A 22,587-nucleotide genomic window follows, 5' to 3' on the forward strand; every position below is an offset into this window, starting at 1 on the left:
CTCTCTCTCTCTCTGTTAAACAAGCAAACAAATAAATAAAACCTTTAAAAGGTCTACCTTGAGCTCAGGTCATGATACCAGGGGTCTGAGATCAGCCCCGCATTGGGCTTCATGTTCAGTGGGGAGTCTGCTTCTCCCTCTCCCTCTGTCCACCCTCCTCATTCATGCTCTCTTTCTCTCAAATAAATAAAATCTTAAAAAACTGATAAATGGAACTCTTTTCTCATTCACTTTTATTGTCAGTCCATACACGTATTTTTTTAAAATTCTATTTTTAAGTAATCTCTGCAGCCAATGTGGGACTCAGACTCACAGCCCTGAGATCAAGAGTCATATGCCCTGTGGACTGAACCAGCCCAGGTGCCCCAAGTCCATAGATGTATTCTCCTAATTCTTCTTTGTCCCTGAGTGGGCAGTCATTTCCAATAAATTGATTTTAGTTTCTTTGTCAATTTTTCCCCCTAATAAGGTATATTAGAGGAGATACTGCTTAAAGAAGCATTGCAGCAATTTAAAATATAGATGTGTATAATTTGTGGAAAAAATACAGTGCTGGGGAACCTGGGTGGCTCATTCAGTTGAGCGTCTGACTCTTGGTTTCTACTCAGGTTGTGATCTTGGGGTTGAAGGATCGAGCCCCCATGTCCTCCTCCTTGAGTGTGCGCACACACACACACTCTCTCTCTCTCTCTCAAACAAATAAATAAAATCTTTTAAAAATACATCCCTTGTACCCCCACTGTTTCATCAATTTATATTTTTAAAATGTATTCTCTAAGCAGGATTAGTTACCAAAGGATGTGAGCACTGATAACTGAGAGTTCCCTGGATGATTTGTTTTTCTTTACTTCTGTGTCGTGGAAACACTGACGATTGTTGTCTTCTTCCAGGAATTTGTGCAAATATTCTCACAACGTTCTCTCAGAAGAGAACTTCAAGGTCTTGAAAAACCATGAGCTCTCTGGACTGAACAAAGAGGAATTAGCTGTGCTCCTCCTCCAAAGTGACCCATTTTTTATGCCTGAGGTAAGTTACGATTCCTTAGTTTAGCAGCAAGGAGGGTATGATCGGCTGTGTTGTGTCATGGATGTGTTGGAAGAGGAACACAAAGGACTCAAAGTTACCAGCAGGCTCTGCAGAGAGCAGTCAGCAGGTGACTGTTGCTTAGTGACCTCAAGATTCCAGCAATTTCCTTCCTATTTGAAGTAACCTGAAGATACAGTAGTAGGACTAGGGGTTGCTGTCCATCTAGGTGGCTTCCTGGAAGGAGATGGTCTTTGAATTGAGGTTTTGGGAGACAATGGGGTATATTGGTTGAGGATTATAGGCAAAGCTGTTGCACCAATGAAACCCCAAAATGGAGTGATTCAAATAAAATGGCATTTTACTTCTCTGTCACTTGACAGTCTAGATCCAAGTTCATCAAACATTGGCCTAGGGGCCAAATTTGGCCTGCCCCCTGGTTTTACGAATAAGGTTTTATTGGAACCCAGCCACACTCATTCATCTGCATATTGTCCATACCTATTTTCTTAACACAAGAGTAAGCTGAGTAGTTTCACGGTCCTGAGTCTGTGTGATCTGGCACAAACAGGGACTCCCTCTGGGTCTCACGTCATTTGCAGTTGCGCATTCGTTCGACTGACATTTAGGAGCCTGCAAATTATGGGCACTGAATTAAATGTTGGAGGCAGCAGTGGACAAGACCTCCGAGAGTTCACACTTTCTTGCTTTGCCTTGCCTTGTGAGAACATAAAAGCATGCGGCAAACCTGACTTCCTGGTTTATAAGCTTGTAAAATGTAAATGTGCTTATTGAAGGTAGAAATGCTGTCACTGGTCCTGCCCTAATCAAGGCCAGGAGCATTCCTACCTACGCATTAGAACCGTCCTAGGATCGTTAACCAAAGTGTCATTTGTGAAGTTGCTAATTATTCTTTTTCTGCCAGAGCCTTGAGGACGCTGGTTCTCAAACTTTAGTGAGCCTTGGAATCACCTGGTTTCTTACACCAGCGTGCTGAACCCCACCTCCGGCGGTCCTGACTGTAGCCGTGGGACCGGGTCTGGGGATTTGCATTTCCGATCAGTTTCCAGGAGGCGCTGATGCTGCCAGTCCAGGGACCCCACTTAGAACCCTGCTGGTCTAGAGTCTAAAATCTGAATACTAGACTTGAAAGCAGTGATAGCTACTTGAATCAGGTTTTCGAAGTTGTCTGTGTACCTAAATTGTTGTATTGTTGTTGCTAGAGTCGGAATGTCCTTGCCTCCCAGATAGATCGCAGCGAACCAGGCGGATCCAGGCGGATCCGGTCTGCTCCCTCTGTTGAAACAGTTTATAAATGTTTTGATTCTTTTATGTAACGATTCAAACATGGGCCGTGCATTTTCTATTTTGGACATTTACATATTTTATTATGTAATCCACTCAATTACTTGGGTTGGGGGGACAGAGCAAATATTTTGCTCCTTCACAGCAAAGGAGACAGAGGCCGGGGGAGTCGGTAATTCAGGTGATGTCACAGAGCTGGATCTGGGGCTGCCGCTGTGGACTTTGAAATCCGCTGCTTCCCGTCCTGTGTCATACGGTCCGGCCTCCACAACAGGACCTCAGTGAGAAATACGTATGCCCTCTTTTCAGTAAGAACTATATGTCTGCAGGGCTATTTACATAGAAATAGAAAAATTACCTTCTTTAGTTGATCTTTTGAGAACCCTTGTCACATTCTGCCTCGCAGAGACACCAGCTGCAAGGAAGACCCGCATGTCCTTTTTTTTTTCTAAAGATTTTTATTTTTAAGTAATCTCCACACCCAGTGTGGGGCTCGAACTCGCAACCCTGAGATCAAGGGTCACATGCTCCACCGTCTGAACCAGCCAGGTCTCCCCCTCCCCCAAATGCAGAATGACTTGATAACCTTCCTCTTTGGGGTTCCTTTGTAATGTAGGGCTCCTTTTGGGTCTTGTTTGGTCCTCTCTGCAGCTGGCCATGGCCATCTTACTTTGATTCTTCCAAAGGGTGATTAAATTCGTGGCTCGTTTAGCTAGTGGGCAGTCCTCTTCTACCGCAAATTAATTATCGGTGTGATACAACTCATCTTATGAGTGTGAAAGACCCCATGTATTTCTTTCCTTCGGGTTATCTGCTTACGGCCAACATTTTTGTTGACTTGGGCTTTCCTTAATGACTGCGGCAGATGTGGGCAGGGGTTAATGTCCCTGGCTATTGTCTGTTTCTTTCTCTGCAGATATGCAAAAATTACAAGGGAGAGGGCCGAAAAGTGATATGCGACAAGTATCCACAGTGTGAAAGGCTCCACATCTGCGAGCACTTCACCCGAGGGAACTGTGGCTACACCAACTGCCTCAGGTCCCATAACCTGATGGACAGAAAGGTGCTGGCCATCATGAGAGAGCACGGGCTCAGCTCCAGCGTGGTCCAGAACATCCAGGACATCTGCAACAGCAAACACAACCCAAAGAAACACAGCGGGCACAGAGGTAACTGCTTTCCACGTTTCCGTTAACAGAGGAAACAGAAACAAACCGACATCACAAGGGAAGTGTGACTTTGCCTATAAGCATTCTACCTCCCCATGTGAGACTGTTGTTGCTTTCAGACCTTGTCTGTGTGTGTGCATACTTTTACTGCGTTACAATCATAGCATATATGCGGTTCTGCAACTTGACTTACATGCTAAGCATTCTTCACCCCCATTTGTTAAAATGTTTATCATTTTTCTTTTCTTTTCTTTTTAAAGAGATTTTATTTATTTATTTGTCAGAGAGAGAGAAAGCACAAGTAGGCGGAGTGGCAGGCAGAGGGAGAGGAGAAGCAGGCTCTGTGCTGAGCAGGGAACCCAATGCGGGACTCGATCCCAGGATCCTGGGATCATGACCTGAGTCAAAGGCAGCCACTTAACCGACTGAGCCACCCAGGGGTCCCTATTGTTTTCTAAAAGCTTTTTTCCCCTCAGCTATTATCATTTTGTCCCAGTAGTGTTTTGTCGCCATTGTTTTGTCACTTTCTCTCGATCTTTGTGCACATGTCAACACTGACACGCACACACATAACATTTTTGTGGGTAGAGCGCTTGAGTATGCTGCCTTCAGGAGCCACACACCTGTACACCTGTGTATATAAGCATGCACGTCCTTAAAACAGAGCCACTCTCTTCCGTAACCACAGTACAGTTAATACAGGAAGTCTAGCATTAATGCAAAGCAAACACAATTTAATTCACAGTCCTTAATACTATTTCTTTAAAAATGTATTTATTTTTACCTTTTAAGTTGTGGTAAGAGATAACATAAAATTGACCCCTTTAACCATTTTTTTTAAAGATTTTATTTATTTATTTGACAGAGAGAGACAGAGATCACAAGTAGCAGAGAAGCAGAGAGAGGGAAGGGGGAGGCAGGCTCCCTGCTGAGCAGAGAGCCCGATGTGGGGCTCGATCCCAGGACCCTGGGATCATGAGCGGAGCCGAAGGCAGATGCTTAACCGACTGAGCCACCCAGGCGCCCCCCCTTACCCATTTTTAAGTGTACATTATGGTATTATGTTCACACTGTTGTCGGCCATCGCCACATTGATCCTTGGAACTTTTCCGTCTTTCGGAACTGAAACTCTGTACACAGTAAACAATAACCCCATTCCTTCCTGTGCCTGCACTTAGCAACTTGCCATTCTGTTTTCTGTCTCTATGAATTTGACCTCTCCAGCATCCTCATAGAAGGGGAGTTATATAGGATATATACTTTGTGACGGGCTTATTTCATTTCTATAATGTCTTTGAGGTTCATCCAACCCATGTTATAGCATGTCCTTCCTTTTCAAAAAAAGGAATATATATATATATATAAATTATATATAATTTACGAATTGCAGTAAAAATATACCTAGCAAAATTTACCATATGAACCATTTAAAAAAAAAGATTTTATTTATTTGATAGAGAGAGACACAGCAAGAGAGGGAACACAAGCAGAGGGAGTGGGAGAGGGAGAAACAGGCTTCCCGCAGAGCAGGGCACACAATGCGGGGCGCTATCCCAGGACCCTGAGCCAAAGGCAGATGCTTAATGACTGGGCCACCCAGGTGCCCCCATCTGAACCATTTTTTTTAAAGATAAAAATGTTTATTGGACAACATTATATAAAAGTAAAAAATTATAAATTGTATCTTTTTGCTGTAAGTGATATCATACAAGAGTGAATACAACATATGTTTCAAAGAACAGGAAATGTATGAACCATTTTTAAGTGATCCGCAACATTAAGTACACTCACGTTGTTTTGCAGCCAATCTCTCAAACTCCCTTCATCTTGCAGAACTGAAACTCCATACCTATGAAACAATACCTCCTTCCTCCTCTGCCCAGCCCCTGGCAACCACCGTTCTGCTTTCTGTTTCCATGAATATGACTACTCTAGGGACCAAATAGAAATAGAATCATGTATGATTTGTCTTTTTGAGACACTGGCTTATTTTGCTTTATGTAACACTCCACACTGTATGTATATGCCCCATTTTGTTCCTCCCTTCGTCCCTGGTTGGATACTTGAGTTCCTTCTACCTTTAGCTGTTGTAAGTAATAACTGCTGTGAACATGGGTGCACAAATACCTGCTTGGGGACTTGCTTTCAATTCTCTCGGGTATGTACCCGGAAGTAGAATTGTTGGGTCATGTGATCATGCTCGGTTTAATTTTTTGAGGAACTGTCATCCCATTTTCACAGCAGCTCCGCCATTTTGTATTCTCACCCTCACCACACAAGGGTTCCATTTTCTCTACCTCTTCATCAATACGTGTTATTTTCCGTTTTTAGGATAACAGTCATCTTAATGGGTGTGAAGGGATCAGTTCCATTTTGTGATCATTTTCACATTGTTCAATGATAATAACCCTTGCAATTTTTTGAGCCTGTCTGAAACGGAAGTGAAAGAGGTGAATTTTATAAAGCAAATAGAATACATAATTCTAAGATTCTAGAGTACATAATAAACAATTACACCTCCTTATATTTGAGACAGGCTTTATTATGAACCAGGGATTTTTCACCCAAAATATCTCATCATTGTTCCTGACAGCAAAGCTGTGAAGAAAGGAAGGTGTATTATTAGCCTCATTTAGTTGATAAGGAGACCAAGGCTCAGAAATTATTTATAAGATTTTATTTATTTTTAGAGCGAGACAGCACGAGTGGGAGGGGCAGAGAGAGAGAATCTCAAGCAAATTCCACACTGAGCATGGAGCCCGCTGCGGGGCTTGATCTCAGGACCCTGAGGTCATGACCTGAGCTGAAATCAAGAGTTGGATGTGTACTAACTGTACACCACCCAGGCACCCTGAGTCTCAGAAATTTTAAATGACATCACAAGGAGTCTTAAATCGTTTTTCACTGTGAACAAATGAAAAACAAATTTCCAAGGTCTCACAGCGAGCTTGTGTGTTCTGGTCCCCTCTCTGGTGTTTTTCTCCCACATCAATGCTCTCTGAACAGGGGAACCCCTGAAGGGGTGTTTTCTGGCATAGTTTCCCAAAATAAATACATTGTATGTGAGAGAGATCTTTATTATCCCTCCTGGTTAATTTACTTGATTAGCTATTTTGTTGGCAGGAGAAGGATGTTTGCTTTCACTCTATTACTGCTGTTCTCTGAGTTTGAAGGAGAAAGTCCCTCTTCCCACCCTTCTCCACACACAATAACAAGGCTCATATACCACACACAGGTACACACAACACACATGCCACACGTATACACACGTACCCCACACTTGTACAGGCCACACAGAAACACACATGCTTCCACACCATGCACACTTACCTCACACACCACACACACACACACACACCTTACTGACAGACACATCTCACACACCAGCTACATATCACACACGTGTATCTCTCTCTCACACATATACACGGCCCTCACACGTGTACACCACACATAAGTCTTACACACATACACCCCTCACGTGTGCACGCACATCCAGCACGATACACACCACACATAAATGTCACACACACACCCCTACCTCCCCCACACACTCTTCACACACACTCACAAACACGCACGCTCCCTCATTTCCTCCTCTTCCCAGGGAGTGTGACTCATGCGATTTGTTGAGAGGCTAATTCTTTTTGACGTTTCTCAGTTAAGCTTGGGCATTTGGTGATGAGATGAAAAACTCTGGAAAAACTACCGGATTAAATGGACTCAGAACTTAACACGGTGGATGGATGGATTGATTGATGAATCTTTAATTTGTTTGGGAACCTTTGTCACAAATCTTAATGACTTGGAGAGTCCCTCCTGACTCGCATTCGCATGCGTCTCCCTTGGTCAGAGCGGTGAAAGTTGACTTTGAACTAGAGCACAGTAGACAGCCCTACCTAAGAGTCTGGGGGCTGGGGGGGTGGGATTACATCTGAGGCTCTGGAGAGAAGTCGAGAAGATCCAGGGTCACTCCGAGTCTCAACGTAGACCGTGGGGGTGGTGTTTCCTGCCCTTCCAGCAGAACAATAGATTCCTTCATCATCTTTTAACACTGTTCTCAAGGTGCGGACGCACTAGACAGGGACACTAATCTGACAGAACTCAGATAGCAAACTTGGAGAAGCTGAGGAGAACCCACACCTGTCTGTGCTCATTTTCCTGGTTTCATCTTTTTTTCCCCAGGTCCTCCAGCCTATCGCAGAGACCCGGCCTACCGAGGGAGAAGCAAGAGCAGAGACCGGTCCTTTCATGGCAGCGTGGAATTTCTTCCATCGGCTTCAGCCTCTACTCAGAAGTCCTGCACGGCCGCTGCAGATCAGATCGGCCACAGGCTTTCCCAGGAGGACGTGCCCTTAGAGGACCTGGCCCACAAGTTCGTGCATCTGGGAAGTCAGGATGGCCCTCAGCCTTCCCCTGTCCCGCCTCACAAGGACCATGTCAGAGGAAGAGGTCAAGTGGGAGGAAGCCAGCGGTTTTTGGAGAATGGCAGCCCAGAGGATCTGTTTTATGGGAATCAAGGTAGCGTTTACCTCCCTTCCGATTCAAAGCCTGCTGCCAGCCGGAAGGGCCCTGCATCCTGGCTGAATGGCAAAGGCACCGGGAGAGAGAGTTTGTTTTCGCAGAGTCAGGCTGCCCCTGGCTCTCCTCTAGGTTCTCCACAGACACCCGATGCCATGACAGCCAGGAAGAACACAGGCCTGCTCTCCTCAGATGGCGTGAACGCCGAGGGCAGACGCGGGAAGCAGAATGTCCAGTATGGCCCACTTTTTAGTAATAATGTTGATGGAACGGCCGCAGATATAACTTCCCCAAGATCTTTCAGTTACAAAGCTGCAGCCGGCGGACAGAGGGAAAAATCGCTACCTAGGAATCGGGACCCCGGAACCACTCACGGTAATGTCCAGACCACCGGCAAAGTTGCAGGTGGCAACGACCCTGCCATGGCGTCTGTGAATGGTCAATGCAGAGAGAAGACAGTGTGGGCTAATCACTCTGTCCACGGCACACCAAATGGCTCTAGTCAAGTTGCGGATGAAACCGCCAAAGTCTGTAAAACCGGGGCCACTGGTTTTGACTTCGCGTTGCCATTCAGAGGGGATAAAAACGCGCCGTGCTTTGGAAGTCAGAATCTGGAAGGCCAGGTCCTGTCGACACCTTGGGAGACCACTGTCCCCACACCACAAGTCCGTACTCCGTCCAAGGTGCCATCCTCGACGTCCTCCTCAAGTGACAGAAGTGCAGCGTATGCGAGTCATGGTCAGAACTCTGCCCCCGTCTTGGTGAGCCCCGCCAGTGAGCTTGCGAGGACCCCGAGATGTGCTCCGTGTAAGTCACCGAAGGACAACGGGGGCGCCATGTCTTGTGTCGGCAGCAGAGCGGGTATGGCTGGTGGCCTCTCTGGGGACGTTCCCCAGTAGTTACTAAAGGGCACAGAGTTAGAGGGTTTGGTTAAGGGGTGGTCCTGGTGAGGAGACTGATGCGAAGATTCAAGTACCAACAGTTGCGGCATGTGGGGTAAGCTGCCATGTTTCCTGAGAACGGGAGTGGTCATGGGTTAAACAGTAAGCATACCTCTCGCATGACCCAGACATTCCTGTTTGCTTTTATGGAGGGGCTGTCTAGGCTCTCAGGAGCAACACACGAATCTGGAATTTTCTTGAACATGGTGCCCGTGACATACACTTTCTCCCATTGTGAGATCAGGTATCTTGATTTTTGGTCTAAGCACTACGATTGACATCCACGCCTCATCTTTTTTTTCCACAGATTTTGCGTCGGACGTTGAGAGCACCAGCTCTTCCAGGATGGCTGATTGTGGCTCAAAGGAAATTTGTCTTGACCATCTGTGTAGGGGCTGTCAAGTTGGTGAGTAACTTAAGGACTTTCTAGAAGCCGACATTTACTGAGCATTTGCTGTATTAGGTGCATTGCCAGGAAACTTAGGTGCATCGTCTTTAAACTTCAGAACAACCCTAGAAGCAGGTTCTGTTGTTAACCCATTTCACAGATGTGGAAAGTAGAGTCACTGAGAGGTTAGAGTAGCCAAGTTGGGTTTTGACTCTAAATTGCCCAGCCAGCCTGTGTTCTGGATCGTTGCGTGATATTAAACTTTTGGGATTCACGCTTAGGTGAAATATTATACTTTGTCAGGGACCCTCTTTTCATATGCTAAAGCAAACAAACAAGAAAACAAATCCAAAAAAATAAAAGTGTCCCAGCGGACACACTTCCACAGTTCACGTCCTGTCCCTTAGGCATCATGTCTGTTCCGGGCCATGGGCTCTCTGCGGCCATTTCTCACACATGTACTGAGAGTCCTGCACGCCACAGTCTGGGAGCCACACTTGTTCACTGTCCCCTCCCACCGGGCTTCCTACAGAGCTGCGTCCCATGGAACCGTGTTTGGGACAGATAGTAGCCCTTGTAGCCTGAGACCGCCTGCTCACTTCACGCCTCTGTCCCGGGCCCCAGCATCCCATTGGAGCCCCTCTGTTGGACCCCTTCGTGGTCTTAGACTCAACACCTGGTGTCAGAAAAGGAAGATTGTGGCCTTGTGTTCTTGAAATCCTAAGTCTTTAACTTAAGTGCTTTTTTTCCCTTTTTAATTGTGGTAAAATATACTTAACATAGATTTTACGATCCTAATCATTTTTTTTAAAAAAAGGTTTTATTTATTTGAGAGAGAGAGAGCACGTGTGCCCGGGAGTGGGGGGAGGGCAGAGGAAGAGGGAGAAGCAGGGTCCCCACTGGGCAGGGAGCCCGAGGCAGGACTCCATCGCAGGACTCTAAGATCATGACTGGAGCTGAAGGCAGATGCCTAACCGACTGAGCCACCCAGGTGCCCCATCCTAATCGGTTTTAAGTGTATAGGTCAGTAGGGTTAGAGTCACATTATCGTTCAATGCGTTTCCAGAACTCTTTTTTCATCTTGAAGAAGTAAAACACTACTGCCCTTTGAGCAGCAGCTCTTTTATGCCCTGGCAGCTGCCGTTCTAATTTTTGTTTCTCTGAGGGGGACGACTAGAGGTCCCTCATGAGGGGGGTCACACAGGATTTGTCTCTGTGATGCTGCCCTATTTCACTTTGTGTCACGTCCTCAGGATTCATCCATGGGAAAGAGAATTTCCTCTGTGAGAATTACCTTTTCCTTTTTAAGGCTGAATCATATTTTATTGTGCATATTTGCCACATTTTGTTTATCCATTCATCTGTGATGGATATTTGAGTTGCTTACCCTCTGGCTGTTGTGAATAAGGCTTGCGTGTGTGAGATCTGCTCAGGACCTTGCTTTCACTTCTTTTGGGATATACACCCAGAAGTGGAATTGCTGGATATCATGGTAATTTGGTGTTTATCCAAAAATTTTGTTTTGGGGGTCGCCTGGCTGGCTCAGTTGGTTAAGCATCTGCCATCAGCTCAGGTCATGATCCCGGAGTCCCAGGATTGAGACCCGCATTGGGCTCCCCACTCAGCAGGGCGTCTGCTTCTCTCTCTGCCTATTGCTCACCCTGATTGTGCTCTTTCTTTCTCTCTCTCTCCAAAAAATAAATAAAAAAATAAAATCTTTTAAAAAAAATAAACAATTTGTTTTGATGATTGCATGTTTAACGTTTCAAGAAGCTGCCACACCATTTTCCACAGCGGCTACACATTTTTACGTTTTCTGTAGCAGTGCACAAGGGTTCAAGTTTCTCTGTCTCCTTGCCAACAATTGCTTTTGTTTTGTGTTGCTTTGGTTTTAGAGCCACCATTGGAATGGGCATGAATCACGAATGGTTCTATAGTTTTCAGTCTGCCTCTTCTGGTTTTATTTTGTTTTACTTTTAAAACCTTATTTATTTGAGAGAGAAAGAGAGAGAGCACGGGTGGAAGGGGGAGAGGGAGAGGGAGAGAGAATCGCAAGCAGACTCCGTGCGGGGCACCTGGCTGGTTCAGTCAGGGGAGCGTGATCTCTGGTTGTAAGTTCGAGCCCCACATGGGGTGTAGAGCTTACTTAAAAATAAAATCTTAAAGGGGGGGGCACCTGGGTGGCTCAGTGGGTTAAAGCCTCTGCCTTCAGCTCAGGTCATGATCCCGGGTCCTGGGATCGAGCCCCACATCGGGCTCTCTGCTCGGTGGGGAGCCTGCTTCCTCCTCTCTCTCTCTGCCTGTTTCTCTGCCTACTCGTGATCTCTGTCTGTCGGATAAATAAATAAAATCTTAAAAAAAATAAATAAAATCTTAAAGGAAAAATACTAAAGTAATCACATGTTTTTTGAGCATTTCAAAATGATTTAAACCTAAGGGAATGCAGATTTTCAAAGACGGAACTATTTTCTGCATTCCTGTGTTAACGGGCTTATGATGTTAATGCCAGCAAGCACTCATTTTGTAGCTGTCTGTGCAAGAGCCCGCGTGAGTCATGCGGAGGGGACGAAAGCCACGCAGTGAGGCAGGCTTTTTTTTCTGAGTTTGTGATGGAGGGCGCATCAAATATCCACTAATGAGAAAACTGCATGCCACAAGTAAATGCATAAGTAACAGAAGTTTCAGCTGGGGACTGAATTAGGGCTAAGGGAATGCAAAGTACGAGTCAGATCAGAGCAGAGTGAGATGAGTGAGGGAATCTTTCTGGAAGAGCCCTATCTTAGGCCAGGCTTCGAGGAAATGCATACGGTTGTGGACGCTGGAGCGCATTTTGTCTCCGTGGTACCCCTTGGTACCATGAAGGGGTAATAGTACATTTCTGATGTACTATTACGATGTACATTTACGATGTACCCCAGAAACAGTAATAGTACATTTATGATGACGTCAGATTTCCGTGCGGATAAAGTGACTCCTTGGGGAGTGGGAAATTTCTGTTTTCTGATGAGTCTCTATTGGTGACAAGGGAAGCTGAAGATGCAGATATGGGGCAGCGTGGGCAGGAACCAGCGTGGGCAAAGGTGTAGACTGGAAATGTGCTTGCATGCAGGTCTGGCAGAGAGGGAAAGGCAGGCCTTCGATGGGGAAAGTCAGCAGCAAACTTGGTGGAATTGGTCAGAGCCCACACTCAGCAGACCCTCAGACCTCCTCTCTGTCTTTGTAGAAAGCTGCAACAAAGTTCACTTCCACCTGCCCTACCGGTGGCAGATGTGGCTTGGAAACACCTGGATGGATCTCCAGCCCATGGAGAATATCGAGAAGGCCTATTGTGACCCCCAAATCCACACGTAAGTTGGTGGCCGGACTCTGTCTTGTGGGGTCCACGGCATCATCAAAACAAAACATGGTGCTACGCTCATGGCAAGAAGAAAAAAAACATTTTCCTTCAGAATCGCACTCAGGTTTCTGGTTCCTCTTGAGATAAAGATGGCAGATGCCTGCTGAGTTCATGAAGGAAAACCTGAGCTAGATCTGAAGTCACAAAGAGCCTGGCTAGTACTAGGGGTTCTGGGACTGTTTGCTAACTCGTGCGATATGAGCAGTGACACAGTTACCATCACTGTGTCCTGCAGAAAAACACATTGCGGAGGTCGGTGGGTATTCCTGTGAACTCACACTAGGACCGTGACAAGTACAGTGATGTTAGCTCAGAAGAGCCGCTGGCATAATTTCATAGCTGTGGAACACGCGTTGAGTAATTTCATATAGTTCTAGTGCAGAATTTTGTTGTCTACTTGAGCATTTTATATCTTCTCTTATGTTTGCAATTTTCTCTATCCTGGAGGTACCTGAAAGGATACCTTACATTTCTGTTTCTGCCAGGGGGTAAGTTGGGTGATAGCACTCATGACCATATTTATAAGGTGCATCCTAGTTTTATTAAGGAAACTCTTTTTTTCCCCTCATTCCCTATGCTGTACTTTTCATCCCTGTGATTTATTTTATAACCGGAAGTTTGTACCTCTTACTCCGTTTCACGTATTTTGCCCATCCCCCAACCCCCCCCCGCCCCAACTCTGGCAACACCGATTTGTTTTCTGTATTTATGATTCTGTTTCCTCCTCCCCCGCTGCCTCCTCCTCCTCCTCCTTTCTGTTATAAGGAAATTCTTTGCGGGGGTGGAAGTGGGGTGGGGTGGGGCAATGGTTTACATGCCATCATCGGAGAGTGAATTTTTGGTGGAGAGTGTGTTACTGCATTTTGCCACTAGAGGGCAGCATCAGCTACTTTCTTGTTTGGAGGTGTGTTTCTTCCCCCTAGGTAATTCTGAAGCTGCCTTTCTCAACCTTAGCACTATTGACTTTCGGGGTTAGATAATTATTTGTTTGGGGGGGGCCTGTTTGAGCAGCATTCTTGGCGTTTATCCACTAGATTCCTGTTATGGATAACCAAAAATGTCTTTCAAACTGTGCTGCATGTTCCCTGGGGATAAAACTTCTTCATTGGGAACGACTGATTTAGGAGATGTTTCTTAGAGCAATAATTTTCCAGCTTGTTGGTCTCAGGACCCCTCTACAGTCTTCAGATATATTGAGGATCCCAAAGAACTTCTGTTCATGTGAATTATAGCTGTCAGTATTTACCATATTAAATCAAAACTGGAAAGAATTCAATATTTATGGATTCATTGAAAAATAACAATAAACTCATTTATGGTAACATAAATACCATATTTTCATCTACCTGTAAGTAGATATAATTACTATAAATAGTTACATGTAATAACTGTATATATGTGTATATAACTAAATAATACCTGTTTTCCAAAGTGAAACAGAAAAAGTCATTCAGAAGAATGACATTGTTTTATATTTTGAAAAATCTCTTTAATCTGTTATAGAATCACACATCCTGTAGCCTCTGGAAAACTCCACTGCACCTGTGAGAGTATGAAAGTGAAAAAGGCAAAATAATGTCTTAATATTATTATGAAAATAACTTTAACCTTCCAGGCTTCCTGTAGCTATTTAAATAATAATTCTTGAAAAACCCGACCTAATGTGAGTTTCTGACATTGAGCCAATCATTTTTTTTTTTTTGTGTGGGTCCATTTTATTCTGGCATATTTGTTGAGGAGAGAATATATTTTGTGACATCGTTAACTATATGGGGTGGGTAACTTACCTACCCTCTCTGCATTTCAGTTTTTTTCTTCTTATTTATGTATGACCTGGAGCTTTATAAAGAAAATTTAGGGGCACCTGGGTGGCTCAGTGGGCTAAAGCCTCTACCTTCAGCTCAGGTCATGATCCCGGAGTCCTGGGATCGAGTCCCACATCTGGCTCTCTGCTCGGTAGGGAGCCTGCTTCCTCCTCTTTCTCTGCCTGCCTCTCTGCTTACTTGTGATCGCTGTCTGTCAAATAAATGAATAAAATATTAAAAAAAAAATTTAAAGATCCCGGTCAGCTCGAAGATCTTAATTCTGTGCTTTTGTTAGGGAAGAACAGATTTTAGAAGATGGAGGTCGATGAAATACTCTGTTAACTTTAAGCTTTTCTCTCTCAGCTTTTCTATTGGAGATAAAGACATCGATTTCCAGAAAATGACTTGTAATTTTAACCCTATCCGACGCATATCTACGCCTTCGTCGGTCATAGCGCTGACCAATTTTGTCTTTGCCACGAAGTGGATTTGGTACTGGAACAGTGAATCGAACAAGTGGGTTGAATATGGAGAAGAGGTGAGTACCTTCCTCCTCGCGGGGGCTCTTGACATCTTCAGAGAAACCACCAGTAAAATGTTTGACGCAAGAGGGGACGGGGTAGCGGCAATAGTGCTTTTTCATGTTACGCACAGTGTGTCTGCGTTTTTCCTAGCAAGCGTATACTCTGTTGCCATAAGCAACAGCATCTGTGAATTATTTACAGGGAAACCCTTGAGAGCTGAGTCAGGCCCACATTCTTCTTTCCTCACGATCAGGGACCGAGGTGGAACCTTGAGCCAGCTTCCTCTGTGTGAGTTTGTAACTACACAGAGACTCCTGCTTCCAGCCAGTGGACAAGGCAGGGTGAGAGATCGGAAAACTGGTCTCCAGGATCCCGGCAGGGTCTGGATTCAGATGGATGGGAAGGACCGAACCTGGAAGATGGCAGGTTTACCACCCCACCCCCCAGGGACATGGAAACAGACCATAGAAGTTCAGATAAGGGAGTTATCTGACCCCTTCTGCTGGGGTCATGATCCTGGGGTCCTGGGATCAAGCCCCACATCGGGCTCCCCGCTCTGCGGGGCGTCTGCTTCTCCCTCTCCACATGCCCCCTGCTTGTGCGTGCGCTCTCCCTGACAAATGAATAAATAAAATCTTTTAAAATAAGCAAATAAATAAATAAACAAAATAAACACAAATTAAAAAAAAAAATGAAGCCAGAGCTGAAGTGGGGACAATGAAATGCCAGCGAAAGGTTTTATTCTGCATAGACGTCGACGGGCCCTGAGTTTGGCTGTGAGCGGCCTCACACCCGGAGCTCTCGGGGAAGCACCGTCTGTCACAGCATCAGCTGCGCCTCCACGGGGAGAACACAGCAGTTCCTCCGGAGAAGCATTGCTTTTTTCTGTCAGTGGAACCTGAGGAGACCCTCTCCTCTGGGGCCACAGAGAGGGGAACAGCCAGTGAGGTCCTCCCCAGGAGCCCTCCCGGCTCAGCTCTTCGTGGTACAGTGGTTTCCCCGCTGGCTTCGCCGCAGAGCCGTGTCAGCAAACTGTCGCTCACAGAACCCAAATGAAGGATTGGGGGGGTAGAGCAGAGCTGCCCTGTGGAAACAGGAGAGGGGCTCAGAGCCCGGTCTGTTGGTCTCTTGTCCCCTTCACTCTTCTCTGTCCTGTGGTGGCTTGTAGAACAGGATGGAGTGAAAACCCCTGTGATGCCAACCACTGTCCAGGTTCTCTCCATGGTCCAGCCAAGGATGATGTCAAAGTGCAGTTTTGTAAAAGTGATTCTGTGAGTTGACTGTGGAAATAGGTATGACAAACTCAAGTTAATTAGCCTTGGTTAAAATAAAAATAAACCATAGGCCTCAGTGGTTCTTATGTCAAATACTTGCGGTTTTTGGGAAGAGGGGAAGAGGGTTGGAAAAGATTTGCCTTCTAGGGACATCGGGGTCCCAGAAGTCAAGGAGGACTATCAGTGGGGAATAGATGATATTTAAATATACACAAGTTCCAGTGCTCATGGTCCCTAGTAAAACATCAAGAAATCGAGAAACTTCTTTTCTTTTCTAATTATTAAAGATTTTATTTATTTATTTGACAGACAGAGATCACAAGTAGGCAGAGCAGCAGGCAGAGAGAGAGAGGAGGAAGAATTCTCCCTGCTGAGCAGAGAGCCCAGTGTGGGGCTTGATCCCAGGATTCTGGGATCATGACCTGAGCCGAAGGCAGAGGCTTAACCCACTGAGCCACCCAGGCGCCCCAAGAAACTTCTGATGAAACTTTTTTTAAAAAAAGATTTTATTGATTTGTCAGAGAGAGAGTGGGAGAGAGCAAGCAGGGGGGAGGTGGCAGGCGGAAGGATAGCACGAACAGTGGGGAGAGGCAGAGGGAGAGGGAGAAGCAGATTCCCAGCTGAGCAGGGAGCCTGTTGTGGGGCACGATCTCGGGACCCCTCCCAGGATCATGACCTGAGCCAAAGGCAGACACCTAACCGACTGAGCCACCCAGGAGTCCCGTCTGATAGAACTTCTTGATACGAAGTTCTCCTTGGGACGTTCAATCTGCGTTAAGTGCAGAGTTCTAGAATGTAACCTGGAATTTTATGCAAGCATGTAGAATGTTGTTGGATTCCTTTAATCTGTGGCATATGTTCTTGGTGATGTGACTAAATTATGACTCCCTCATATTAATTAGACCCATCATTATATAAATTGAGTTGGCTTTTCTGGTTTTTTTTTTTTTTTAAGATTTTATTTATTTATTTTGAGAGAGAGAATGAGTAAGAGAGAGCATGAGAGGGTAGAAAGTCAGAGGGAGAAGCAGACTCCCCATGGAGCTGGGAGCCCGATGTGGCACTTGATCCCGGGACCCCAGGATCATGACCTGGGCCAAAGGCAGTTGCCAACCTGACTGAGCCACCCAGGCACCCTTGGCTTTTCTGTTACTAAAAAAACCCAAAGGAAATTAGGCCCTAGGTTTGATGTTTTCCTTGCTGTCTGTCCAGGTGAAGTAAACATCGGTCAAGTCTGTAGCTCTTTGATGGCCTGGTTTGATCCAGTGTAGAGGTTAGAATATTTGGGGAGAAGAGTGGACTGTATAGCCTTCAGATGGGGAGAGTCCTACAGGTTGTATTTCTTGCAGCTGAATTTTTAATAAAATTGGGGCAACTCAGATTTCTGGGTTAGGAGTCCCCCTAGTAGAAACTGGGAGAATGAATGGCTTTTGCCAGCCAAGGGTAGGTGCATGTTCTTGGACTGTGAACTCTTCGGAATGTAGCCTTGATTTCCTTGTATGGAAGCTCAGGTGCTGAGCCAGGACTTGTCCCTACGGAGATGGTAAACAGGGCGAGGATGTGGCATTGGGAGGAGTGATGGTTGCATAGCCGGGCAGGGGAGCCGCCATGGTGCAGGATGGAGTGACAGCAGGAGGGGCAGCAGGAGTGACTGGAGGGCCAGGCCTGGTCGCCATGGGGTTTGCTTTGGGCAGCACCTGCAGGTCCAGACCGCAGAGATGCTGGCTGCGAGCCAAGCTTAGTGGCTGTGACAGCTGGGGTGAGGGGCAGGAGTCCATGGCCGGAGAGAATCACCCAGGGCCAAGGCACGCCATCGCTCTAGAAACCAAGACCAAGGCAGTCATGTGCGCACAGGACAAAAGCCAGGACCTGGTTACGGAAATGGAGATACACATTCAAGTCTTTTGGGAGAATAAATCATTGAAGGCCCAGTCACTCCTTCACTTCCTCAAAACTGGAGTATGGTGAGAGGGAGGGACCCGAGGGCGGACCAGGTGGGAGGCACACTGGGCTGTTCAGACACTCAGACACAGAAGTTGCCTCGCTCTGTCCAGTATGACAGCCACTAGCCGCTTGTGGTGACTATTTCATTTTCGTTCAATTCGTTACATTCAAATAAAATGAACACTTCACTTCCTTGGTCACACTAGTCCCAGACAGCTACCTGTAGCTAGTGGCTATCAAACAGGAAAACACAAGAGAACATTTCCAGGGAAACATTCCAGAAAGTTCCAGCAGACAACATGGATGCAGACCCCGAAGCCTTGCGAGTTGAAGTCAGATCCCAGACCAGCAACACAGGCACCACGGGAGCCCTTTGACAAGCAGAATTAAAAACCCTGCATCTTGGTCTGCATTTTCACAGGATTCCCCGCCCGGCCCACCATGATTCACACACAGATTAAAGTGTGAAAGGCTCTGGCCCAGAGCTTGTGAGGTTCCTTCAGCCAGGAACAGGGTCCTGCTGGGCTGAGCTGGCGGTTGAGGGATCCGGGACTTCAGCTGTCAGAATGGGAGGTTAGGACAGAGATTCGAGGTGGCAGACCAGGGTCCCCAGAGGTGACCGATCTGCCTTGCCGGCCCCTATGTTCTGTCTGTAGGCGTTTGCCCACATCGGCTGCTCTTTGGGATCCTGTGGGGGGGGGGCATGTGACTCACCCCCCACCCCCATCATCTAATCGTGGCAGTCTCATTTCCTCCGGCCCTCTGCTGATGGCAATCTCCTGTACAATTACCTGGGTGGATAATGTCCCTGCCGCTGTCGCAACAAACCCCTTCGAGGTGTGGCTTAATGGTTGGATGCTGCCATTCAGGAAGTTCTGCTAACGGTAGCCTCCGTGCCTTCCAGTCGTCTGTCCTGGTTCTAGCTTCTGAACCTCATTCTCGTTTATTCCCGCTTTGCGCTGTGTGCGGATACCCGAACCCAGCTTCCCTGACCCCACCGTAGTCCTCTCCAGGCTAAGGAGACCTCGTTCCGGCCCTTCTCCATCCAGGACGTTTTCCTTGGAGTCTTTCGAGGTGGCCCCCTCTCCCCTTACATCCAGCAGGCGTGTTCACTGGGGAAGGGGGAACGGGTGGGCGTAGCTGAGGTCTTGTCCTTAAAGAGACGGGGAGACCCTCCCTGCCACAGGCTGGGAATTATCTGTCATTAGCTCCTCCGTTCTAGATCATAAGGAACAGCGTCTCTTCACCGTTACATATCGGGAACCCCTGCTATTCGGGCTTACATCCAGTCCGTCCTGGTCTGCCACCCCGGCACAGGGCGTGGACAGTGGAATGGTGGCCTGGCTCATCTTGCCAGAATCAACACACTTCCCTTTACCCAGCCATTCTGAGGTTCAGACTCTTCATACAGGCCTTGAGACCAGATTCTGTCTTTACATTGTTGGGGGGCTGTGCTCCTTTCTTCTCTCATTACACAGTCCCAGTGAGAGGCAAATCCAAGCGCTTTTTCAATGTTGTTGACCGACTGGAGGGAGGGGGTGGTCCATTTTCTCTGCTTCCTGTGGTTCAGGGCAGAGGAGAAGGGGTAGGTGGTCTACACTGGGACCACAGTGGGCCCATGGGAGCGTCCCTGCCTTTTAGGACAACTCCAGGCTGCTTCCTCACACGTGATGGGCTAAAAACAGCTACGGTGTCTGACTTCATGCCCGAGTGTTGGATTCTGTCAGACAGCGACGGCAGACATGATTTCTGTTCCGTGGGTTTAGGGGGCTCTGTATGCTTGGGTCTTATTTTATAGAAGGCGCGAAAAGGGCATTGTAGAGAGCCCTGTTTTTCAGGCATCCCCCAAGCGTAGGTTCCGTTTCTCCAAGTAGACTGGCCTCTTCTAGCCCCGTGATGGGGACGCCACAAGACCATGTGACATGGCCTGAAGCCGGCTGCCTTTGCAGTCCGGTTTGGGAGGCAAGGTGCATTCCTGTTGAAATCCCACGGCTAAAGTACAATTGTATAAGATATAACGGTTGAGGTTTCTCAAAAGCCTACCCTGAAGTGTCTTTAACTTTTGTTTTTGTTTTTTTAATTAGGCTGACAATCAGCAAGCTTCCAGCATCGACTCTTGCTACCTGGAGTCCTTCTTTGTGTGCCATCCCAGGGGCGTAGTGGCGTTTCACGCGGGCTCCCGGAACTACGAGCTGAGTTTTGCGGGTAAGACTTAGCGTTTGGCAGGGGTGCCTGTCGTTGGGATGTGGCATGCGGTGTCCACGGGGCGGTGGCTGCCGAGCGGAGGTGTAGGCCGTGCTTTTCAGCAAGGCAGGCGGCACGGTGGGGTGGCAGCCAGCGGCTGTCAGGAGACCTGTGCCCGAGAGCCTCGGCTCTAACAACAGCAGAGACTTTGCTTGGGCCCACTGGTGCCTTCGGGACTCTGGAACCTTGCTGTTCTGTACCTTTTGGGCTTCATCATCTAAGTCACTGATCTTATCCATCTCCTTGACTGAAGATTTGGCCTTCTGCCATGTTTATCGGAGCTGCCGTGGAAAGGCCTCCCGCTTAGCTTTGACCAGTCTGTTGTGTTTAGTAAGAGATCAGGGCGGGAACGGCCCTCCCTCTGAAGGTACTGTCCCATCGACTGCATCCCTGGGACCCTTCCTTGCATATGGTCGGATGGTTGCCCTTTCGGGATCAGCCCTGCAGGTGCTTTGAAAGAGGTTAAAGAAGACTTTCTCAGGTCCTTGACGTTCCAGGTGGTACCTGACATCTGGATCCTGTACCAGTTACTGTGTATTGAGGAATGTAGCTTTGAAGGGTTGTTATACCAATTACTGTATGTTGGACAGCAGTCTGGTTCTCCATATCAAGAGATAGTAAGAAATGCTTGTTTTGGGGTGCCTGGCTGGCTTAGTCAGTAGATCATGTGACTCTTGATCACAGGGTCATGAGTTCAAGCCGCGTGTTGGGCATGAAGCCTGCTTTTTCATTTTGTTGAGAATCTTTCTAAGGAAATAATTCACCAGGAGGGAAAAAAAAAGCAATGAGCATGAAGATCTTTAGTAAAGCCCCTATTTGACGTACTACAGTAGAGAAACAGCCTGTAGGTTTGCCCCGTAGTGACCAAACCAATTGGGGTATTAAATTTTGGTGGAGAACTGGTTAAAAATTATGATTATAAAAACTGTACAGTTAGAACCAAAATTTAATGTTGTTAATGGGGCAGAAACCCCAAATTTAAACTTTCGTGCCTTCCTCTCTAGGTGTTGCATTTCAAATGAAAAGTTTTTTTTTTTTTAAATGAGAAGTGTTGTTTTTTTTTAATTTAATGTGCATGGTCAGTGCAACAGTGTATGCACGTGGTCCAAGGCCAGAGGAAATAGAACAGAAATCTCTTCTGTTGATGGTGAAATTAAGAATGGCTTAAATCAAAAAAATTTTTTTTCTCTGGTTGTTACTCTGTTGTTTTGGCAATTTAAAAAAGGGGTGGAGAGAGAACTAGTAATGTACCTTGTTCCCGAACCTGGAGAAATTTGACCTTCAGTTTTGTTCACTTGGTTCATAGAAACTAGTTCAGAGCAGTTTGTGGTATTCTAGGTGATTTTTTCTTATTTCTTGTATTCTGACATCCTTTAAACTGGTATTGGCGTGCCAGGTCTGTTGCTAGGCACTGTTCTGGGTGCGGGCGTCAGGCAATTTCTGAAAATAATGACAGCTCTGGGGACGATGAAGCAGTGTGATGGAGAAGCCAGGGAATTGGAGGAGTCCCTCGGAGACCACCCAGTTTTGTCCCCAGAGGAACCCTTGGTAGGGAAGCAGCAGCTGGTGCATGGGGGAAGGCGGGCCCCCAAGAGAGGGAGGGGCTGGAGCTAAGATGGTGAAGGGCAGACAAGCTGGAGGTTTCGCAGAACAGCGAGAAGATCTGTAGGAGACGAGAGCTGCACGAAGGGTTGAAACGGAGTTGTGCCACCAGGTCATTCATTTATTTATTTATTTATTTTGAGGGGGGGTGTGGATGAGTGGGGGAAGGGCAGAGAGGGTCAGGCAGAGGGAGAAGGAGTAGAGCTAATTCCTGCCTGATCCAGAGGCAGACCGGGGCTGGATCCCATGACCCTGAGATCATGACCTGAGCCGAAATCGAGAATCCCACGCTTAATCAAGTGAGCCACCTGGGCTCCCCGCACCGTCTCATCTTACCTTTTTATTGCTATGTGTGTTTCACTTTGCATCAACTATGATGAAGCATAATTGCTTCAATAAAATACTTCCTTTTTAAAAAAGATTTTATTTAATTGAGAGAGTGGGAGAGAG

The 22,587-nt window shown here is 46.7% G+C and overlaps 1 protein-coding gene across 1 annotated transcript in view; it reads left to right on the forward strand.

Annotated features, from left to right (window-relative positions):
* ZC3HAV1 (zinc finger CCCH-type containing, antiviral 1) overlaps nucleotides 1-22,587 on the forward strand; it is a 59,424-nt gene that overhangs the window by 19,557 nt on the left and 17,280 nt on the right. The window contains exons 2-8 of the mRNA XM_046020404.1: nucleotides 891-1,026; nucleotides 3,245-3,497; nucleotides 7,683-8,825; nucleotides 9,267-9,365; nucleotides 12,571-12,694; nucleotides 14,913-15,087; nucleotides 20,376-20,496. Coding sequence (XP_045876360.1) covers nucleotides 891-1,026; nucleotides 3,245-3,497; nucleotides 7,683-8,825; nucleotides 9,267-9,365; nucleotides 12,571-12,694; nucleotides 14,913-15,087; nucleotides 20,376-20,496 — 2,051 coding nt within the window. The remainder of the gene's footprint in view (nucleotides 1-890; nucleotides 1,027-3,244; nucleotides 3,498-7,682; nucleotides 8,826-9,266; nucleotides 9,366-12,570; nucleotides 12,695-14,912; nucleotides 15,088-20,375; nucleotides 20,497-22,587) is intronic.

This window comes from Meles meles, chromosome 10 (genome assembly GCF_922984935.1).
Source record: "Meles meles chromosome 10, mMelMel3.1 paternal haplotype, whole genome shotgun sequence".
Lineage (NCBI taxonomy): Eukaryota > Metazoa > Chordata > Mammalia > Carnivora > Mustelidae > Meles > Meles meles.